Source organism: Cynocephalus volans, chromosome 15 (assembly GCF_027409185.1).
Source record: "Cynocephalus volans isolate mCynVol1 chromosome 15, mCynVol1.pri, whole genome shotgun sequence".
NCBI lineage: Eukaryota > Metazoa > Chordata > Mammalia > Dermoptera > Cynocephalidae > Cynocephalus > Cynocephalus volans.
Window position 1 is genome coordinate 43,844,329 of NC_084474.1, and position 19,371 is coordinate 43,863,699.

At 36.3% G+C, this 19,371-nt stretch overlaps 1 protein-coding gene across 1 annotated transcript in view; it reads right to left on the reverse strand.

The window, feature by feature from the left end:
* Positions 1-19,371, reverse strand: part of MMP16 (matrix metallopeptidase 16) — a 278,577-nt gene that overhangs the window by 73,513 nt on the left and 185,693 nt on the right. The window contains exon 5 of the mRNA XM_063079965.1: positions 427-588. Coding sequence (XP_062936035.1) covers positions 427-588 — 162 coding nt within the window. The remainder of the gene's footprint in view (positions 1-426; positions 589-19,371) is intronic.

The following is a 19,371-nucleotide window of genomic DNA, read 5'->3' on the forward strand; positions in this document are numbered from 1 at the left end:
TAACATCAAATCTTACAAAGTGTGAGCCTATCTGTCACTTTGTACCAAAGTCTCAGCATTTTATACATGAAAGTCTTATATTTCTCACTGTTTTTATTGGTTATAGTAATTTATTACATATTTTTATCTGAATTTTAAATACTAAAATTGATTAGACCTTTTTTTTGTAACTGCAGGTTTCAACTAAACTCAATAAGAACTTCATCAGGGTTAAGACTTTCCTATAATCTACACATTAAGATATCTGGGACTGTTGCCAACAAAACTTGATTGTCAGAAGAATTTTGCCAATAGACAAGTATTTCTTTTTTTCTTCTTCAGTTTCTACCTCTTATATTCTTAGAGAAACTATCACAAAGAAGAAAACACAGCAGGAATTCTATACATCACTATATGGTTAACCAAACAAGAACAGTGGTAACCTACCATATATCTTCTGGATGCCCTGCAAATCATCGTTAGGTAGCTTGAAGTTGTCTGTTTCCATGTATTGGTAAAATGGAGCCATGATGGCAGTGGGGTCATTGGAATGCTCCAATCCCAAAGCATGTCCCAGTTCATGAACTGCTACAAGAAATAAATCATTTCCTGTGCAAATGAGAAGAAAAGACATTATTGTAACTAATATCCAAGTACACATTTGACAGGGACAATTTGGTGTTATCAAAATTTCACCCAAGGAAAAATAGGAGAGACTCTTTACTTCAACTGTCAATATAATTTTATGGCTTCCCTACTGGCAAAGTCCAATATCTTTCTATTAAAGATGGTGGGAGGAATACATTATGATTATGAAGTCACAAAGTTTAGAAACTGGATTGCAAGAATAAAAAATAAAAGTTGAGGAAAGAGCAGTAGCATCAGAAACTGATACTACTGCTGTTAGAAAATCCTTCCAATTATAAAGCACATAATTTACATGTTACTTTTATAATTCTAAAAAGAACTCAGTAAAAAACACAGGGCAGATACATCTTTACTTTTATACAGATGGGTAAATTAAGGCACAGAGGTGATAGTCTTGTCAATTACATCACATCTTTGTATTTACAGAGCTGCAACTGGAACTCCAGTTATGATTACTCTTAGACTAAGGCTTTAATTTCTTACTAGCCCAGAATATTCAAATACAAATACAAAGTAGTGAAAACTAAGAGCCATAGACTAGTAGTCTTACTAACTGGATTTCTAGTTGAAGCTCTATAAATACCAATTCTAATCAATTCATAGGTAATCTGAACAAAATATATTTATCTCAGAGCTGTTGTTTTTCACTGAAAATTCCCACTTGTGGTAAACTTGCACTGTGAACTCTATTTAATGCAAACTGTGCAGAGACACTTGGACTTTGTGTAATCAAACCCCTGCTGATGCTCTCTACATGTTGTCCACTCCTGTATGATCATAACTAAACTCATTATGAGTAAAAGAGGTGGTCCTGCATCTACATTTGTTAATTCTAAAAATGAAGTTAAGCCATTTGAGCATCAAATAATTGGGCCTGTCATATTTCTAAGGGTGATATTTCTAAAAGAAAAGTTTAACATGACTGAACATAAAGTGTAAAGTTTCACATAGGTAACTTGCTACAAATGCAAATTTCAATAAGTATCATTATCTGGAAACCTCCTTTCCAACTATTTTTATAATGCTGTGTGATAATTCCCTTCAGAGGACTAGTTTTTGAACACAAAAGCCAGGTGAATAATCAACAATTGTTCCACTCTGCTGTAGTCTGTCATAGAGGAACGGATGAAATCATGGGGCTGATTCCATATGACATTACAGTATCAAATATAAGTCACTGAAACAACACTTCTAGGGGTCTACCTGACTCTCAAAGAAAATTGATTGAATACCACTGTGAAACAAATCACAAGGATTTAAAAGAAATAGAAATTACCATTTCTAACCTCAAACAGTTTATCTTCTCTTTCTATAAAATTACTTAAAAATGAAAATTGAGAAAGAAAAAGAAAAATAATATAATAGGTACAAGTATTAGCTACAATAGAAAAATACTAATTCTCTCTACTGAAAGCTTACTAACTCTGCTCTGGTCATTTTGAACATTTTACCTCCATTGTCTCATTTAATTCTTGCAACAATACTGTGAGTCAGTTAGTCACTATTATTACCTTTATTTAAAAAATAAGGAAACAAAACATGGAGACCTGTAAAGTTTTCAAGGTCATGTAGTAAGTGAGGCAGAATTGAAATTCAAACTACTGTTGGTTTTATTCCAGAGATCACACTTTTAATCACTACAGTAAATCACACAGCTATTAAAAAATCACATAGGTATTAAAGCATTAGCATACACAACAGATTATATAACATAGCTGTGTGAAACAATTTTATTCATTAAATCATTCATTCATTCCACAACTATTTATTGCATGCCTACTGTGCATTAGGCACTGATCTAGGCTCTGACAATACAGTAGTGAACAAAACATACAAATAAATCCTGCCCTCATAGCATTTACATTTTAATGGAGGAGACTAGAAAGAAACAAAATGGGAAAGAAAGGTATATAAGATATTACACAGAAATAAGTCAGAAGGAGAAATGATAAAGCAGGGAAATGATGAGGTTGGAAAGGAAATAGGGGCTAGGACAGGTAAGGCTTTTTTGATAATTATAATGGTTTTGACTTCTAGTTCGACTGAAGAAGGAAGTATTGAAAGCTTTTGAGTAGAAAAGAGACAATCTGACTTACATTTTCACAGAATCACTCTGGTAATTACTCTTGCGAATCAACTAACTGCAAGGGGCAAAGAGAGCTGCATGACTCAAGATCTAAAGTTAGTGCAATAATTCAGGCAAAGATGCAGTTGGCCTGGATCAAAGTGGCAGCAGTGGAGGCAGAGAGCCGTGGTAAAATCTTGACACCTTTTGAAGGGACAGTCACAGAGCTCATAAAAGGACAGGCTGCCTGGTATGAGAGAGAAACAGTTGAAAATAACACCAAGTTTTTTGGCCTGAGCAACTAGAAAAACAAAGCTGCCATTCATCGAGGTACAGAAAACTACAGGAGGAATTGTTTTTGTTGCTCGTGTGTGTGTGTGTGTGTGTGTGTGTGTGTGTGTGTGTGTGTGGTGGCAGGGTAGAAGGAGAACAAGTAGGGAGTGTTAGAAAATCAGTTTTTGAGTGTTATGTTACAGATGTTCTTTCCATATTCAATTGGAGATGTCAAGTTCAGTTGGATATATGTATATAGAATTCAGCGGCAGCTACAGGTTAGAAATATAAACTTGGAGTACATGAGCACAGATGGCATAAAGTGCGTAGGGTGACCTCAGGAGCACGGGCAGTTCAACTGCAGTAACAGAACAGAGGGTAGGATATAAAAGCATAAATTCAGGTAGGTTGGTAAAAGTAGTGGTGGGAAATTTCTTCTCAATAAATTTCTTAGTGAAATAGGAAGAAATTCATTAACCGAGAAGAAAATAGGGAGGAAAAAGGGGAGAGATGAAGGCAGAAAATATTTAAATAAAGGTGTTGAAAAGAGAACTGACTACAGAGTATAGGGAAATACAGAGAGATTGCCAGGCAGCATTCATGATCATAAATTTAAAGTGAAATCGATATCACTATGTGGTTGTGTTCTTCTCCAGCCTTATTCATCTATGTTTATGCAGATTCCAAGTAGTTAGAGTTGATTTCACCAGAGTTTTGGTATCAACATGTGCATATGAAAAGCGGAGGGAAAGATAAAGAAATTGCAGTTTTTGACTCACCATGGTGTTTATGGCATGTAAGCAAGGAGGAGATAATATCATGGAATGAAGAAGGATAAATGACAAAATGTAAGGTAGTAAGATGAGTTAAGATCAATTTTTAAATTCTGATGCAGTTAAAGGATATTTGGAGTCTTGGTATTACTAGGAGTAAGCTGGAAAGATACACAGTGCTAGTCATAGTGGATACTCACAATTGAGATTTGTAAGAGTAATGTCAAGGGCATAATCATGGGAGTAAGTCTCTAAGGGAGGATGTTAAATTAAGTCACTGAAAAGGAGATTCAGTAACTAGAGGCCAGAACACTGGAAATATCTACATTACTGTTGAGATCACCAAATATCAAAACAAGGGAAGTGTTGAAGACAGTGGCATTAAACTAGGAGACAAAATCATCCAAGAATAGGTGGGATGACCTGAGTGTTAACAGATGACTACACCAAAGAGAGGTAGCAGATGGAACAGTCTGACAAAAATCACAGTCAAAGCTTTATGTTTTTATGAAAGAGGGTAGGAGAATGATCTGGAAGTGGGATTAAAAAGAAAAAAGGAGGACATGCCCCATGACTCCAGCACTTGTGGTGAAGGAATATGGAGGAGAAAACAGTCACCAGTCTGAAGATATGTAAGGGAAATAATCAAGGGAGAGACCAATTTCAGTTACAAAAAACAACGTGAAGGAAATGTGCTTAAGGTAAGTTCATTACCAAAGGGCTTTTGCTGATGACTGACTCAGAACTTCTCTGGAGTGAACAGTTTTAAAGGATGAAGAAGGGAAGGAAATGGAGGCAGAACTGGCAATGGTCAAGTCTCATGGGAATTCAGGGTCCAGGAGGCGAGGCTCATCCTGTGTGTCTTGTGGTGACGGATATGAACAGAGGCAAGAGGCATAATCAAATCAGACCTCCTGTCAAATACAGGACATTATTATTACCTTAAGAACTGTTAGAAGGAATTAAAGAATATGACTTGGAGAAGACAGAGAGTGAGATTGCAGAGGGGATATAGGAGAAAAAATGTACAGTAGTAGAAAGGAGAGCTTCTCATAACTGCCCCCGCTTACATTTCTGTCATTTTCCCACTGCCTACAAGATAATTCCACATTCCTCAGCAAGATAAACAAGACCTTTCATACATAAATCCTTGCCCGAGCACTCCAATATTACCTCCCATTTCTTTTCCTTGTGTGAACTTCTTCTCAGTCATAGAAACACGAGCATATGCTCATTCGGTCCTTAGGGTCTGCTGTGGTTTGGATGTTGTTTTTCCCTGCCTCAACTCATGCTGAAATTTAATCACCGGATGAACAGTACTGAGAAGTGGTGAGGCCTTTAAGAGGTGTTTTCAATCATGGCAGCTTCACCCTCATGAATGTCTTTCTCCCAAGACTCGGTTAGTTCTCATGGGAATGGATTCGTTTTTGCAAGAGCAGGCTGTTGTAAAGTGAGGTGGCCACTCATGTCTGGTGTTTTCTTACACACCTGCCTTTGCTTCCACTTCTCTGCCACACTGTGACAGGCCCTGACTAGAAGCCCAGCAGATGCTCTTGGATTTCCCAGCCACCAGAATCTTGAGACAAATAACTTCTTTTCTTTATAAATTACCCAGTCTCAGGTATCTGTTATAGCAAAACAAAACGGACTAAGGCGGTCTCTACGTAAACTGTCTTCTTTCTGGAACTGCCTTTCCCTCCCTAGTTTGTGGGTTGCACATCTTGTCAGACTGGCCACGACTGTTCAGATGTTACCTTCTCTATGAAATGTTTCCTCCAAGGAGGGCCATCCTCATGTTCTCTCTTCTCCAGACACCCACAGCCCCTCACGCATCTCCATCATAATACTTAGTTGCATTTTACTGTCATCATCTGCTGGCAGCTCTTCCCAGGATATTTTGAATTCTTTAAAGACTGAAATTCTGCATCATTTATCTCAGTGTTCCCAGTTCCAAAGGCATTGCCTAGCACATAGTAGATGATCAATTTTTAAATAAGCGTTTAATGAATAGAACAGTTTCCAGGGACTGGAGGGCTATTCTATTCTCTACTCTCTTTGAATTTAGAGAGTAGAGAATAGAATGCAAGTTGCATCCAAACATGGTTTGGAATTTTTTTCCCTTTTTTTCCTGTCACATAAATAACTGGAATGGGAAGAGAATGACATGAGGTAAGACTGAGGAGGCCACCATTATTATTTGGCTAGAGACAGTGGAACAAAAGAGCACAACATTGTGTCAGTCGCTCATTGCTCCCTAAATGTCAGCAGTACTTACAGTAGGTAATGGAAAGAGGAGATGGGCTAGGGTAAATTGCTGGGGAATACAGAAAAAGTTTATTTTATTAACTATTATTGAAGAGGAATTATAATAATTGCAGGAAATAAGCAGTGAGAGTGGGATGGTCAGAAGGTCAGAGAGTCGAAAATCAAAAGATATAAAAATTCAGGGTTACTAGAGAATGGGAAAGTGATTTACAAAAAAGATGCCACTCTGAGTGGAAAATTAATGAAATGTGGCTGTTGGGAAATATTTAGGGAACATACTCTAGTCACAGGAAGATGATAAAAAATAGAAGGAAAGAGGGAGTTATTCATGAAAAAACGTGGGAACTATGAGTGTTTGCAAGTATGCAACTTAAGGAGAAAATGTCTAAAGATTGTATGACAGAGGATACTTACAGGAGTGGAAGATGGGGAAGAAAAGAAGCTATGGTCATTTTTAGATGTAGAACATCTAGCCGTAACTCTAAAATGACCATCTTTGTGATTTCTAATTAGAGACACATGAGGCTCATTGAGATCCCAAATAGCACGTTAGTGTAGAAGGACAGCTTCTGAGAGTGCCCACACCCAGAAAATTTGAGGAAAGTTTAGCTGGAAAGTGCTATCGGTGGGCTAAAAGGGGAAGGAAATTCTCACCAAGAACAGACCTAATGGCAAGCCACAGATCTATCAAACACACGAAGGACCAACAAAAGCCAAGGCAGCTGACCAAAGAGCAGAAGACTCAAGAATGGCACTCAGGCCTACCACGAGCAGCTAGTCACAGCTGACTCAGCCAGAAGAAAGCACTGGTACAGAAAATAGCCTCAGACACTCTTGACCTTCTTTTGCCAAAACAGATACAACTTCTCGGGCAGAAAGTCCCTATGTGCCCTACAGGGATTATGTCTTCTTTTTACTCTTCAATAGGAAAAATCACCAAGTTTCATCACCTTCCTCCTTATCTTAGCCCATTTATAGCAACACGAAATGGACTAAGATGGTCTATGCATGAACTTCACTAGGAAAATAAAGCCCCCTGACCCCTGTTCTTAGAGAAACTTGTAGGAACTCACTCTTTTACTCTTAGGTGATAAATATTGCATTTGGTCATCCACTAAACTGTTAACACGTGCCCTAGCTGAATTATTATTGAAAGCACTTCAGATCTCTCACAAGAAAACAGTCTCTTGGTCACAAGCAACCTTTGTTTTCTTTTTTTGCTTGTAAGAAGAATACAAAAGACAAAAATAAGACAGACCTACTAGCAAACAGGACATAAGACCTAAGTCATTTCATTTCATGTATCTGCTCTCTTCAGATCATTCAAGTATTTCCCAAGCACCATTTCCAAGGGTAGAGTTGTTCCTTGTCTAAGGAATAAAGGTTTTAGAAGAAAATTAATAGAATTGAGATATGAACTTACGACCTGTTAAGTGTGCCACAGCACTTTTAATTTGAAATACTGGCCGAGGGCTCCAAGTAATTACCATTCTTCAGATGATTGGCAATAATGTAATTAAACCGTACTTGTAGCTTCACAATAGTTTAAAAGGGTAAGATGTTAAATAAAGTACCACCCCGTGATTTGAATTCCACTAGGAACAAAAGTTGTTGGCACATGATGAGTTCTAGATAATTAGAATGCACCAGACCTCTTTCCTAAGGATGAAAATAATAAGTGCTCCTGTAACTTATCATTAATTCGCATTATTTGAAATTCTCAATTGTAGTATGCCTTGATCTTATCACCACACAGGCAACAAAGGAGAAATCGGCCTCCTGGTTCTTAGTACAGAAATAGTACTTGCTTCTTTTGCAAGATTTTGAATTTTGAGTTTGTTGCTTTCAATTGTATCTCTAATCTGCTTTCCTTTGTATACGCCAATACAATTTCAGAATACTGAGCTGTATATTACAAAAGATAATGCACTATTTATCATTCCCTTGTCATAATTATGTCTATATTTTATTCCAAGTTCTTTTCTCCTCCATGCATTTTCATATGCTGTTCCCTCTGCTAACATATTCTGAATGTTAAAGATGATTATATAGTATTTCACACATAAACACTGTTGTGAGTAACTGTAACATTTATAATCCTATAAACCTACTCTAATATTAAAATATAACCAGCACCATTAAATCTATCTCTAGTTTTTGTTTTAAAACCATAAGTTTGGCTCTCCCATTTGTTCGAGAGGTAATCACTAAACTGAGTTTTGAATTTCCCATTCCATTACTTACATTTTAAAATTTTTATCAAATATGTATGCTTCAATACATTATAGTTTTTCCTGGTGTTAGAGCTTTATAAAGTTGGTATCATTTTGTATGTTGTCTTCTGAAACTTGATAAAACTTAGCATTTTTTTCCGTAATATATAATTTTCCCACTTGCCTCTCTGTCAGTCTTGCAAAATTTTATTAATCCTTTAAAAATAAATTCAAATTCTCCTCCTCTGTGAAGACTTCCCCAGGTAAATTTAGTTCCTCTGCATCTGTGTCTCCTTCACCTTTTGTATATAATCTGTTTGCAACATATAATTTCCCTGACATCTTCTGATGCTCTCTTAATATTTACTTGTAGGTTAAAAGACTGATAAAACAAATTTGAACAGATTTGTAATTTAAAATATTGAAATCCATGTCTAGAAATAAAACTTATAAAGAGTTGCCAAATCTTTGATTAGTAGGAATTTCTCCAGTGCTTAGCAGATAGGTAGAATGGAATGGGCCTTCTTAACCCTGAGCCCTTTCAGACTATGCATACAGCTGGTTTCTTTAGTTGAAAACCTAAAGGCATACATAGGAACCAGCCCCCCAAATGGCCTTGATGATCCCCACCTCCTGGTATTCATACTCATTGTATCAGGGTTATATCCGGTTGCCACACTGGATATGGTAGAAGTGACACTATTTAATTTCCAAGGTTAGGTCATAAAATACATCTATGACTTCTGTCTTAGATCCCTCTCTCTCTCTCTCTCTCTCTCTCTCTCTTCTCTTTCTGTCATCAATAGCTCTGCAGAAACTAGCTGTCATGTTGTGCAGACAGCCCTAGGAGAGGCCCACATGGTGACAAATTAAGGCTTCCTGACAACAGCCACGTGAGTGAACTTGGAAGTGGATTCTCCACCCGCTTCAGGTGATTGCAGCCCCAGCCAATAAAGATATCCACTAGATACCCTAAGCTAGAACCACCCAGCTAGGCTGTTCCCGGATTTCTGACCCTCCGAACTATTTGAGATAATACATGTTTGTTGTTTTACATTGCTAAGTTTTGGGGAAATTTTTCATGCAGCAACAGATAAATATTACAGGATACTTTAGCACACTAACTCCTCTCCATTTGGTTAGAATTAAGAAATAGGAAAAAAATAAACAAATAAATAAGAAATAAATATGAGTAGAAAGGAAATACTCTGAAGCATCTGAGTGTATGTAGAGTGATCCTGAGATAAAAAGCAGACTTAAATATTGTCCAGTCTAACCATCTCGGCATAAACTGAAAGGTTTGACAGTAATCCTAAGTCTGAAGGAGAGCATGTGACTGAAAATTTTCAGCGGTAGAAATATCTATTTTCTGGCCTTGTGTGTTTTTTCAAATCTGTAAAACCTGATACCTGGGTCGCACCTATGCTACTACTCTCTTTGCAGGTCACTGAAAAGAGGGCATTCTCTTTGTGGTCAGGAACACTTCTGTTTCCTGCCAGTGAGCCAGAGAAATCTGGTAGACAGGTCAGAAAAAAGAACCAAAAGGAATACTATTTATTGTCCACTATGAACCAGATATGTCACTGAATTTGTTATCTAAACATCATGACCTATACCTTAAACATCTTCTATGGCTTCGGACTGCCTCCAAGGAGAGAAGGCTGCCCTGTCAAGCCACCTGTTCAAAGAATACTACATAAGAACTCTTTGTGCAAGTCTGTAACAATAGCTGTTATTTATCTTCTTCAGTGATTTAATAATGCTAAACTAAATTTTTTTTTTTTTTTTTTGTGACCGGTAAGGGGATCGCAACCCTCGGCTTGGTGTCATCGCACTGTGCTCAGCCAGTGAGCACACCGGCCATCCCTATATAGGATCCGAACCTGCAGCCTTGGCGCTCCGAGCGCTGCACTCTCCCGAGTGAGCCACGGGGTCGGCCCCTAAACTAAATATTTTAAAACTCACTACCTGCCATTTGCAACAACATGGATGGACCTTGAGAGAATTATATTAAGTGAAACAAGTCAGGCACAGAAAGAGAAATACCACATGTTCTCACTTATTGGTGGGAGCTAAAAATTAATATATAAATTCACACACACACACACACACACACACGCACACGCACACACACACACAAAAAAAACCGGGGGGGGGGGAGAAGATATAACAACCACAATTACTTGAAGGTGATACGACAAGCAAACAGAAAGGACATTGTTGGGGGTGAGGGGGGGAGGGAGAAGGGAGGGAGGTTTTGGTGATGGGGAGCAATAATCAGCCACAATGTATATCGACAAAATAAAAAAATAGAAGATAAATAAATAAATAAATAAATAAATAAATAAATAAATAAATAAATAAATAAATAAAAATAAAACTCACTACCTGTTTTACTCTGTTCGGGCTTCCGCAAACTGGTTGGCTTAAACAAGAGAAATTTGTCAGGACACAATTCAGTCCATAGCACTTCCTTAGTACAATTCTGGTTGCTCAAAAAATTTAATCATTTTCATTGCTTTTAACTTTTAACTAAGTCTAAAAGTCTTGAAGCAAAAAAAAATTTTTTTTTCAAAAAAGAAGAAAAAAAAAACTGCTACAATTAAGAGAAAGGTGCAGTACAGGGACTTTCAGTTTTTAAATTATATTTCAAAATTTCTTCAGCAATTGAAGAGGCTTGATGGGAATGTTAGAGTTGTTTGCATGTGGTCAGGTTTGAAGCATACCACTAGTATATACTAATGAAGCAAAAATAAACAGCAGGTACTTAAAATATGAGAAAAATAAATTGCCATCTAATAGATTTTCCAAAATCAGTAAAACTGTTTTCAAAAATATAAAAGTACCAAATATTTATAGTTCCTAATTAAATAAACACTTTAGAGTAAATCAATATAATTAAAACAACTTAGGTCTATGTTAGCCAGATAAAGTAGAAAACCTAGGAAAATACTTGTATAATCAAGGCCAAAATACACTGTTTATTCCTTTAGGCTACAGTTTGGACATGAAGTTTTTGTATTTAGTGAATTAGACATGTCTTCACTTAATTCAGAAAAATCTTGCTAGAAAAAAGCAAGATTGGATATGGCTTTTTGCATCATGATAGTAACATAAATTTTTTGTTTCCTTTCCTTAAGAATGTTCTCAGTTATGTTCCATATCATTTATTTATGTGTAGTTTATCTGTGCTATACTTTTTCCCTGAGCAGCTCAGTTTGATTGGTCAAGATGACTCTGGAGGTCTCTTTCCCTCTCTCTGCGGTTAGTGCAAAGGAGATCAATTTTAGTGACTGCTTAAGTGAAAAGTAATCATATAATAAATTGCACAGTCACTTTGCAAGAACAGATTTGAGTTATTTGCACTTGTACTGTATGTGTGTGAACTAGATGTATTCTTTTATCCAGTCATAATTCTGAGTATGCTTAGTATAGCAGTCCTGGTAATACTATGTGCTATAATACACAGACCTACAGCACCTAATAACACATATTCTTTTAAAATTTACTTATTACCTACTATGTGTAAGAAACTAATTATAGGATTATTGAACTATTGATAAGAAACTTATCATAACATGTAAATGATTTTTCTGTGTGACAGAAAATATGAAGTGCTAGGGACTCTAAAGATAAACTACCCAAGGCCTTTGTTCTTAATTAAGAAACGGAGAGTTTAGTTCACTGATTCGGAGCTCTTTTGAGTGCACAAGCACCTTAGAGCATCTGAGAAACTATGCAACCTCTCCCAAGAAACATGAATGCATTAGCAAGGTATTGCATATGACTATGGACTTATTTTTACCCCACTTAAGTCCTTTAAGACAAAATGGGGTACAAACTCTCAGTTATGAGTAGGTTGTGGGGATCTAATATACACCGTGGTGATTATAGTTAACAATACTGTATTATATACTTGTAATTTACTAAGAGAGATCTTAAGCGTTCTCTCTCTCACGCACACACACACAGGTAACTGTGAGGTGAAGGATGTGTTAACTTGATTGTGGTAATAATTTCACAATGTATGAATTTATCAAATCATCACATTGTAAATAAATATATGTATAAAAAAGACAAAATTTATAATCCTGACTCAGCTATTGACTATTTAAAGTTTAGTAAATTACTAACCTCGCTTTGATTTAGTTTCTTCATTTGTAAAATGAGTCTAACATCACCTATCTTATAGGGTTGCTATGGGTTAAACAACATCATGTATATAAAATATTTTGCACTGTGCCCAGAACATAGCTTAGTGCTTAATGAGTGGTAGTTACAGTAACAACAACAACTACTTCTACTACTGCTCATTTTCCTATAATTAATAAACTTTACAACAAACTTTTGAGGTAAATCTAAATTTCCCATTGATGTGAGAATAAACTGAAGCTCTAGTACATTCGTTATACAAGTTGGAGGCCTGTTATGTATCAGGACAGGGACAGGAATTTAAATATCAGTTCTGACTTCACCAAAGCTAGTTCACCAACTTGGGTAAACATGGTCATGTGTGAGTATAAACATATGTGAGTAAAAGTTTTGGGAAATACATTGGGATCAAGTTTAGGAGAGATCTGAATGCTAGTTTAAGAGTGTGATCAATATGTTGGCAATAGAATACTATGAAATGGTACTGCTGTCGAGTCATTTGGCCTCAGAATGCAGGTATGACCAAAGTGGAGAAATTACTGAAGTCAAAGAAAGCAGCTGGAAGACTGTTTCAGTAGTCAAAGTTAGTAGGCAACGAGGGCCACTAAGGGGGTGATAAAGAAAACAGAAAATAGGAGTCTTCTGAAACTGGAAAGAGACATACCTGAGTGATAAAATGATTGAAATAGTTTTTTGAATTATGGTTTTTCTCCTTATTAAATTAGGTTTAGTTATAACACTTTAATTACCAAATATCATATAAAAATTGTCTTATATTTTACTTTCGTTATTGCTTAAGGTATTGCAAAGCTTAACCTTGATCTTGATTTTAATTTTCAAAGTATACTAAACGAATATGATTTTTCAAAGCTGTTCATTTAAAATTCATATATAAATATTTCACATTATTTTCATAGATAGTATCTTCAATTGGCTTTTCTCTGCAAATTTTGTGCTTAACTGAAAAATGAATAATTAGCAAGAAATGGTAAAAAAGTTGTAAAATGTTTCATTCACTTGCTTATACCAGACTGTACTTTGCTATATCTTTCCTGCAATTCTTTGCTGATGCTGACATGAGCTTATCCTACAGGAGAAGTGCTTGATGGGCTTACTGGTAACACCATTGTTATGGTGCTGTATGCAATACACAAGCGCTGGCTTACAACAATGAGATGAGTTGGCTCTTTTTGAGGAAGGGCACTGAACTTAACTGTGATGCAAAGAGGCACAATTGGGAAAGGCATGGCCTCTGAAAATAGCACATGCAGCTGCAAACTCAAGGTCAGTCTTTATGCACATGCCTAGAGAATTGCCTATTTCCTATCAGCCTATCTATAGAAAGCTTCATAAAGTTGGAAGACAGTACATACTTGCATGCTTGCATATGAAAAGAATAACTAGCAAAATAATATCTTTTGTTCACAAAATTCCTCCGTTTTCAGGCTAAATGTTTGGGTACCAGAAACTTTGTTCATTTTACATTGGAGAGGGATTTGTGATCAGAACACTAAAGAAACAACTCTGATTAAAGTATAAATAAAGGGTGATTTGCAGAGCAACTAAATTTGAGATGTGTTTTGCAATTTATATCTTACTTATGACTAAGATGGCCTTAGCTTTTGCTGAAGCTTAACTAAACTTTAGACAGGTTTCTTCCTGACTATAGGTTCTTACTTCCCTTTACTTATAGCACTTACTTTAGAAAACTTGCAATTGTTAAGTTCTTTTTCTTCCCCTTTGAGATCTAAACCTTCTCCCAGCCTCTTGCTAATTTTACAACCTAGAAATGTCTTTCTCAAGGACTTGGGAGCCATCCCAAATATAATCATCAAGAAAGACAGGGCCTGTATCTCCCAGTCTCCATGGAGCGGGAGAAGCCTCAACTTGATTAGCACCAATTAGCAAACACAGGTAGCTTTTTTTACATTGATCAACCCCTCTCTTACACTTATTAAGGCCAATCATGACTACTTATCCCCAAGAAAATATTGCAAAAGTATTTTAGTATGCAGAAAAAAAGCAGCCTAAGGAGCTGGGTGAGTGGGGGATCATTTGGGCACCTGGACAGACCCAGGTAGTTTCTGGGTCTTTTTCACTTCTTAAAGAACAAAAGTTGGAAAGCAGGTTAAAATAACCAGCTCTTGAGGACTAGAGTAGAGATCCTCACAGAAGGGGTGTACAAATTTCAACGTGAGGGGTGTAGAAAGGGAGAATTAACAGGATATCAAGTAAAAGGATGTTACAGAAAGATTAGGTTTAGTTGTGTGGTTGAGTCACTAGAGTGGGTGTCTATGGGCCTCAGAGTAAATGCAACATGTTTCTCTGCACCTGGATATGTTTACATGGTTTGAAGCAACTGACCTAGATGCAAGTCCAAATGCTTTTTTTCTGAAATCAGAAGATTAAAGAATTACAGAATTTAAAAGCTGGCAGATAATATAATTTTAGTTGTTTTTCTTTTCTTGTTTTAAATTTTCATTCTGAATTAATTTGTTTTTCTTTTTTTTTTTTTATTATACATACATGTGGGGTACAATGTTGATTTTCAATAATTGTGTAGAATGTGTGGTGGTTAGATCAATATAGTTAGCTTATTCATCATTACAATATGCAATCTTTCTTCCTGTCCAGCCCCCTTCTCGCTCCCCATCCCCTCCCCTCCCCTCCCCTTTTCTACCTCTAGTTTTTTAAAAGTTCAATGTATTACTGTGATTGTTGTTTTTTTCTTTTCAAACTTTGCTTTTCTCAGTTCGGTGCCACCTGATACTTCATTTTTGTCATGTTATAGACCTGATGATTTAGGCATGGATTATTTTCTGTTTTCAGGAAAAAAAGTAAAAGCAAACAAAAACAACCCTCTGTATTTAAGTATCTGTGTAGAGCTTTATTAACAACATATAAAAATTTTGTTTTTATAAAACATTAATACATAAATCAAACAGCAGCAACAAGTAAAGCAAAGAAGCCATTATGGCTTCATCATGACTCATTTGGATTTCCTGATGTTTTTCCTTCTTTCCTTAACTGAAGCACTTCTCTAGAAGAGCCAGTTTTTGCTTTAAAAACAAAAAGGTGTATTTTTAACTTTTTAGAGTAGTCTTTTCACTTTTGGTTTTTATCTAAAGCCACCCTCCTTCTTTACTCTCCCCAGTCTGCATTTTTTCATAAAGACAGTAGTAAAACTAGACCAAAATGTGTGTGAAAAATATAAAAATAATTACAACCTCAGCATCTTAATATAATCATGTATTTTTACATCAGGCTTTCTGTTACATACATATGTATATACATTTTTTTCTTTTTAGCATACTATGAACCTTATAGTTGCCAGTGGAACAGTGGCATAAATTTACTGGCCTGGCCTATAGAGTGATTACCCAGAGGTTAAATAAACAACTCAGGTGTTTCTGACTGCTGGGAAAATAGAATAGTTTGGTCAGGGCCCTCGACTTGGGTCCAGTTGGGTGTGGTTTTAGCACATCCTTTTTAAGCAAATTGTGTGGGGGGGGGGAGTTAGTGCGCATGTGCGCCAATGTATATTTTTAGTTTGGTTGCTATTCTTGTGTTCTTGGGGGGTGGGGGAGAGAGGGAGAGAGGGGGGGGGAGTTTTAGTGAAGCAGGTGGCCATGCTTTCCAACCTACGGCTCCAAGGACCTTTTGGCTGGTTACCTAGCTCATAGACTTGCGTGAAGGGGTCTGTTGACCCAGCCTGGCATATGAAGGGTTTGTGACCCAGTCTGTGAATGGGCTTGAGGGGTCTGGGAGCTCCAGACCTAGCCCTAGCTCAGCAATCGGCCCAGTCAGTGCAGGATTACAGCAGGTAAGAGCCCAACAACTGGCATGATCGCCTAGCTTTACAATTGGCATCACAAACAGGATTAAGAACACTACAACTGGCGATGTCGACAGGGTTCCAGACATTAGCTATGGCTCCACACTGACAAAACAGTTATTTATTTTAAATACGATTTCCCAACCAGACTAATGATGCCAATGAGAAAAGGCAAATGTGTTTGCTTTTCTGCAATTCTCATTTCATAATAGTGATTTGAGCTCATATTTGTGTTCTAAGAGTGATATAATATAGGTAAAATTTCATTTGATCAATATATTATTATTTATGTGTGAATAAAATAATTACAATGCAGGATTACCAATTTGATAATTATTTATGCAGTCAATATTAGTGAAGGTTAGATGAGCCATTTATAGAAAATACTTTAGTAAAGCAGTTGTCTTTAAAATATACATTTATATGGCACATATAAATAAAATCAGAAGATTCATGCTTGGCCTGATGTTCACACAGCAAATTTTAAAAAATATTTCCAATCTTGCAAAAGGATGTGATGCCATTTAAGTGTCTTCCTTATCTGCTTTTAGTTTGTCTTTAGAGTGGTGAAACTGAAATAGCAAGACAAAAATGGAACTGAAAATGAAAGGACAATTCCTTTTTTTTAATAATAGATATATTTTATATCAGTCTGTGATTTATTCAACATATTCTGTAATTAAAACTCATATTTAAATTATTTCAGCCTAAGTGTAAGAAAATATCTTGTCTCATTTTTACTTAGTAAATAAATATTTGAAAGGCCGGGATTTTAGCTTAGGAGTTGGCAGAATATTCTGTTGGCAATGTGGTTAAGAATTTCAAATGTTCTGAAGAATGTTTTCTTTCTAGGATACATGACTTGGAAGGAAATCATAACCTAAATGTCTTGTCAAATCTGTGTGTGTGTGTGTGTGTGTGTGTGTATGTGTGTGTGTGTGTGTGTGTGTGTATGTGTTCTATAAGTAAAGCAATGAATAAAGTGGCTATGTTTCATGAGTTTTGCAGATTCTATGAAAATAAATTCATATAATAACTTCATTGTAGTCTTGGAAATTTCTTACAGCAAACAGGAAGACTTAAACATATATTAGAAATAATCATTCTTTTAAAAAGGCAATGCATGTACATCCCTGATTTTGAGATTTCTTTTACTTTTAATTATCTTTTAATTGCAAAGGACCCGATTAATTGGGAAGCAGTTTCCTCATTTACTAAAGGGGAATGAAAATGAATATCCGTGGAGTACCCACTATGGCCCAGACATTTATTCCTCACAAAATCCCTTAAGGTAGACACATGAGGGTGCTTCAAAGAGTTCATGGAAAAATAGAAGTAAAGGATAATACAGACCTTTCCATGAACTTCTAATTACACCCAGAGAACACATGAAGAAACAAAGGGTCAGAGGAAATAACTTAAAAACTGGTAAGTGGTATAGGAAAGTTTGTACCTGGTCTGTTTGAATCCAAAGCCCTTTCCCTGTGCTGAATATGACTTTCATTAATTTATTACTACACACACAGAAAGGCTTCTGTTGAGGAAATGTCATTATTTAAACTAAAGTAGAAGACATTAACATAATCTGATGATACAAATGAAGAAGAGAAACAATGCTGATGCCAAAAGGAATATCATTTCCTTTAATTTTGCTCATTGGACTGTTAGTATCCATGAGTTTTTATGACACACAGCAAGAATTTATTGTCCACTTTGTACCCCACCAGTAATGCATATGATCCTTAGGAGATACAAGTCTCTGAGGAACTTACTGTTCTCTACTAGACAACACCTACCATCCAATACCGTATTAATGGGGTTTTAACATAACATCACTATCTTCACAGCATTCTACTGCTCAAAATCCTAAAATCGTTTTTTACTACAGTTCAAATTACCCATTAAAAACTATACTCCATAATCTGCTTCAATCTTTCCTATCCAATCCATCTCCCACTATTCACCAAAATACAGCTTAATTCTCAAGTCCCCCCAAATATTAATTTTTTACCTCTCTCACTTTCTTAACGCTAATATCCCATATAGAACACCATAAAGCATTTGCCCCTCTTCTCTCATTGTTTAAGATTTAGTATCTGCTTTATTGTGATCAAACAACCTTGGACAGTCAATGTTAAGAAATGAGAATTCAACTTTACATAAATGATTCCATTCATAACGTATCACTTATCACTGCAAAGGATATGTTTTATTCAGAGACAGAATTTCCCTGTGAAACTACATTGACTACTTTCCCTCTGGCCCTGTCCTGTTGTTTGTTTACCTAAAACTATTTTAGCTATGGAGAAATAGAGATTTTCTTTCTTTCTTTTTTTTTTTTTAGTGTGCTACTAAATTAAAGTGGAAAATTAAAGATTTTGTATGTACATAAGAGTAAGATTTAATACTTGAAAAGCCTTTGGGAAAAAACTTTTAAAATATGATGTTTCAATTGTGCTTTGTAAATTAATAACGACAGTTTGTTAGCCATTGCTACATAACAAACTAGCAACTTAAAACAAAAGTTATTTATTGTCTCCCCCTTTCTGTGGGTCAGGAATCTGACAGAAGCTTATTTAGGTTATTTGAGATCAAGATTTCTCATGAGGTTGCAGTTAAGCTGTTGGATGGAGCTGTCAAAAGATTTGACTAGGGGCAGTTCTGCTTCAAAGCCCATCAGGAGATGCTGGCGAGCCTTGGATCCTGCTCTCTGTTGGAGAGCTCTCACTGCATAGGCTCTTTTCATAGGCCTAAGTGTCCTCAGGACATGTCACTGGCTTTATCCACAGTGACTGATAGAAAGACTGCCTGTGATGGAATCTGCAGTCATTTATAACCTACTCTTGGAAGTGATTTACCATCACTTCTTCTACATTCTGTTCATTAGATGTGAGTCACTTTGCCCAGCTTACACTCAGGGGGGAGGAGATCATACAAGGGCATAATCGCCAAGAGGTGGATCACCGGCAGCTGTCTTGGAGGCTGGCTATTCCAGCACTGATAACAACAGTGAATGCTATCATTTTGGAACAGTGTCAAGGTTTCACATATCGAATCAGGTATTTGTACCCATTATAATAACTATGCAAGGAACAGTCTTCCATTTACATTTTCCTGATGAAAAAAACTGATACCCAAGAATGTTAAATAAATAACAAGGAACACTGC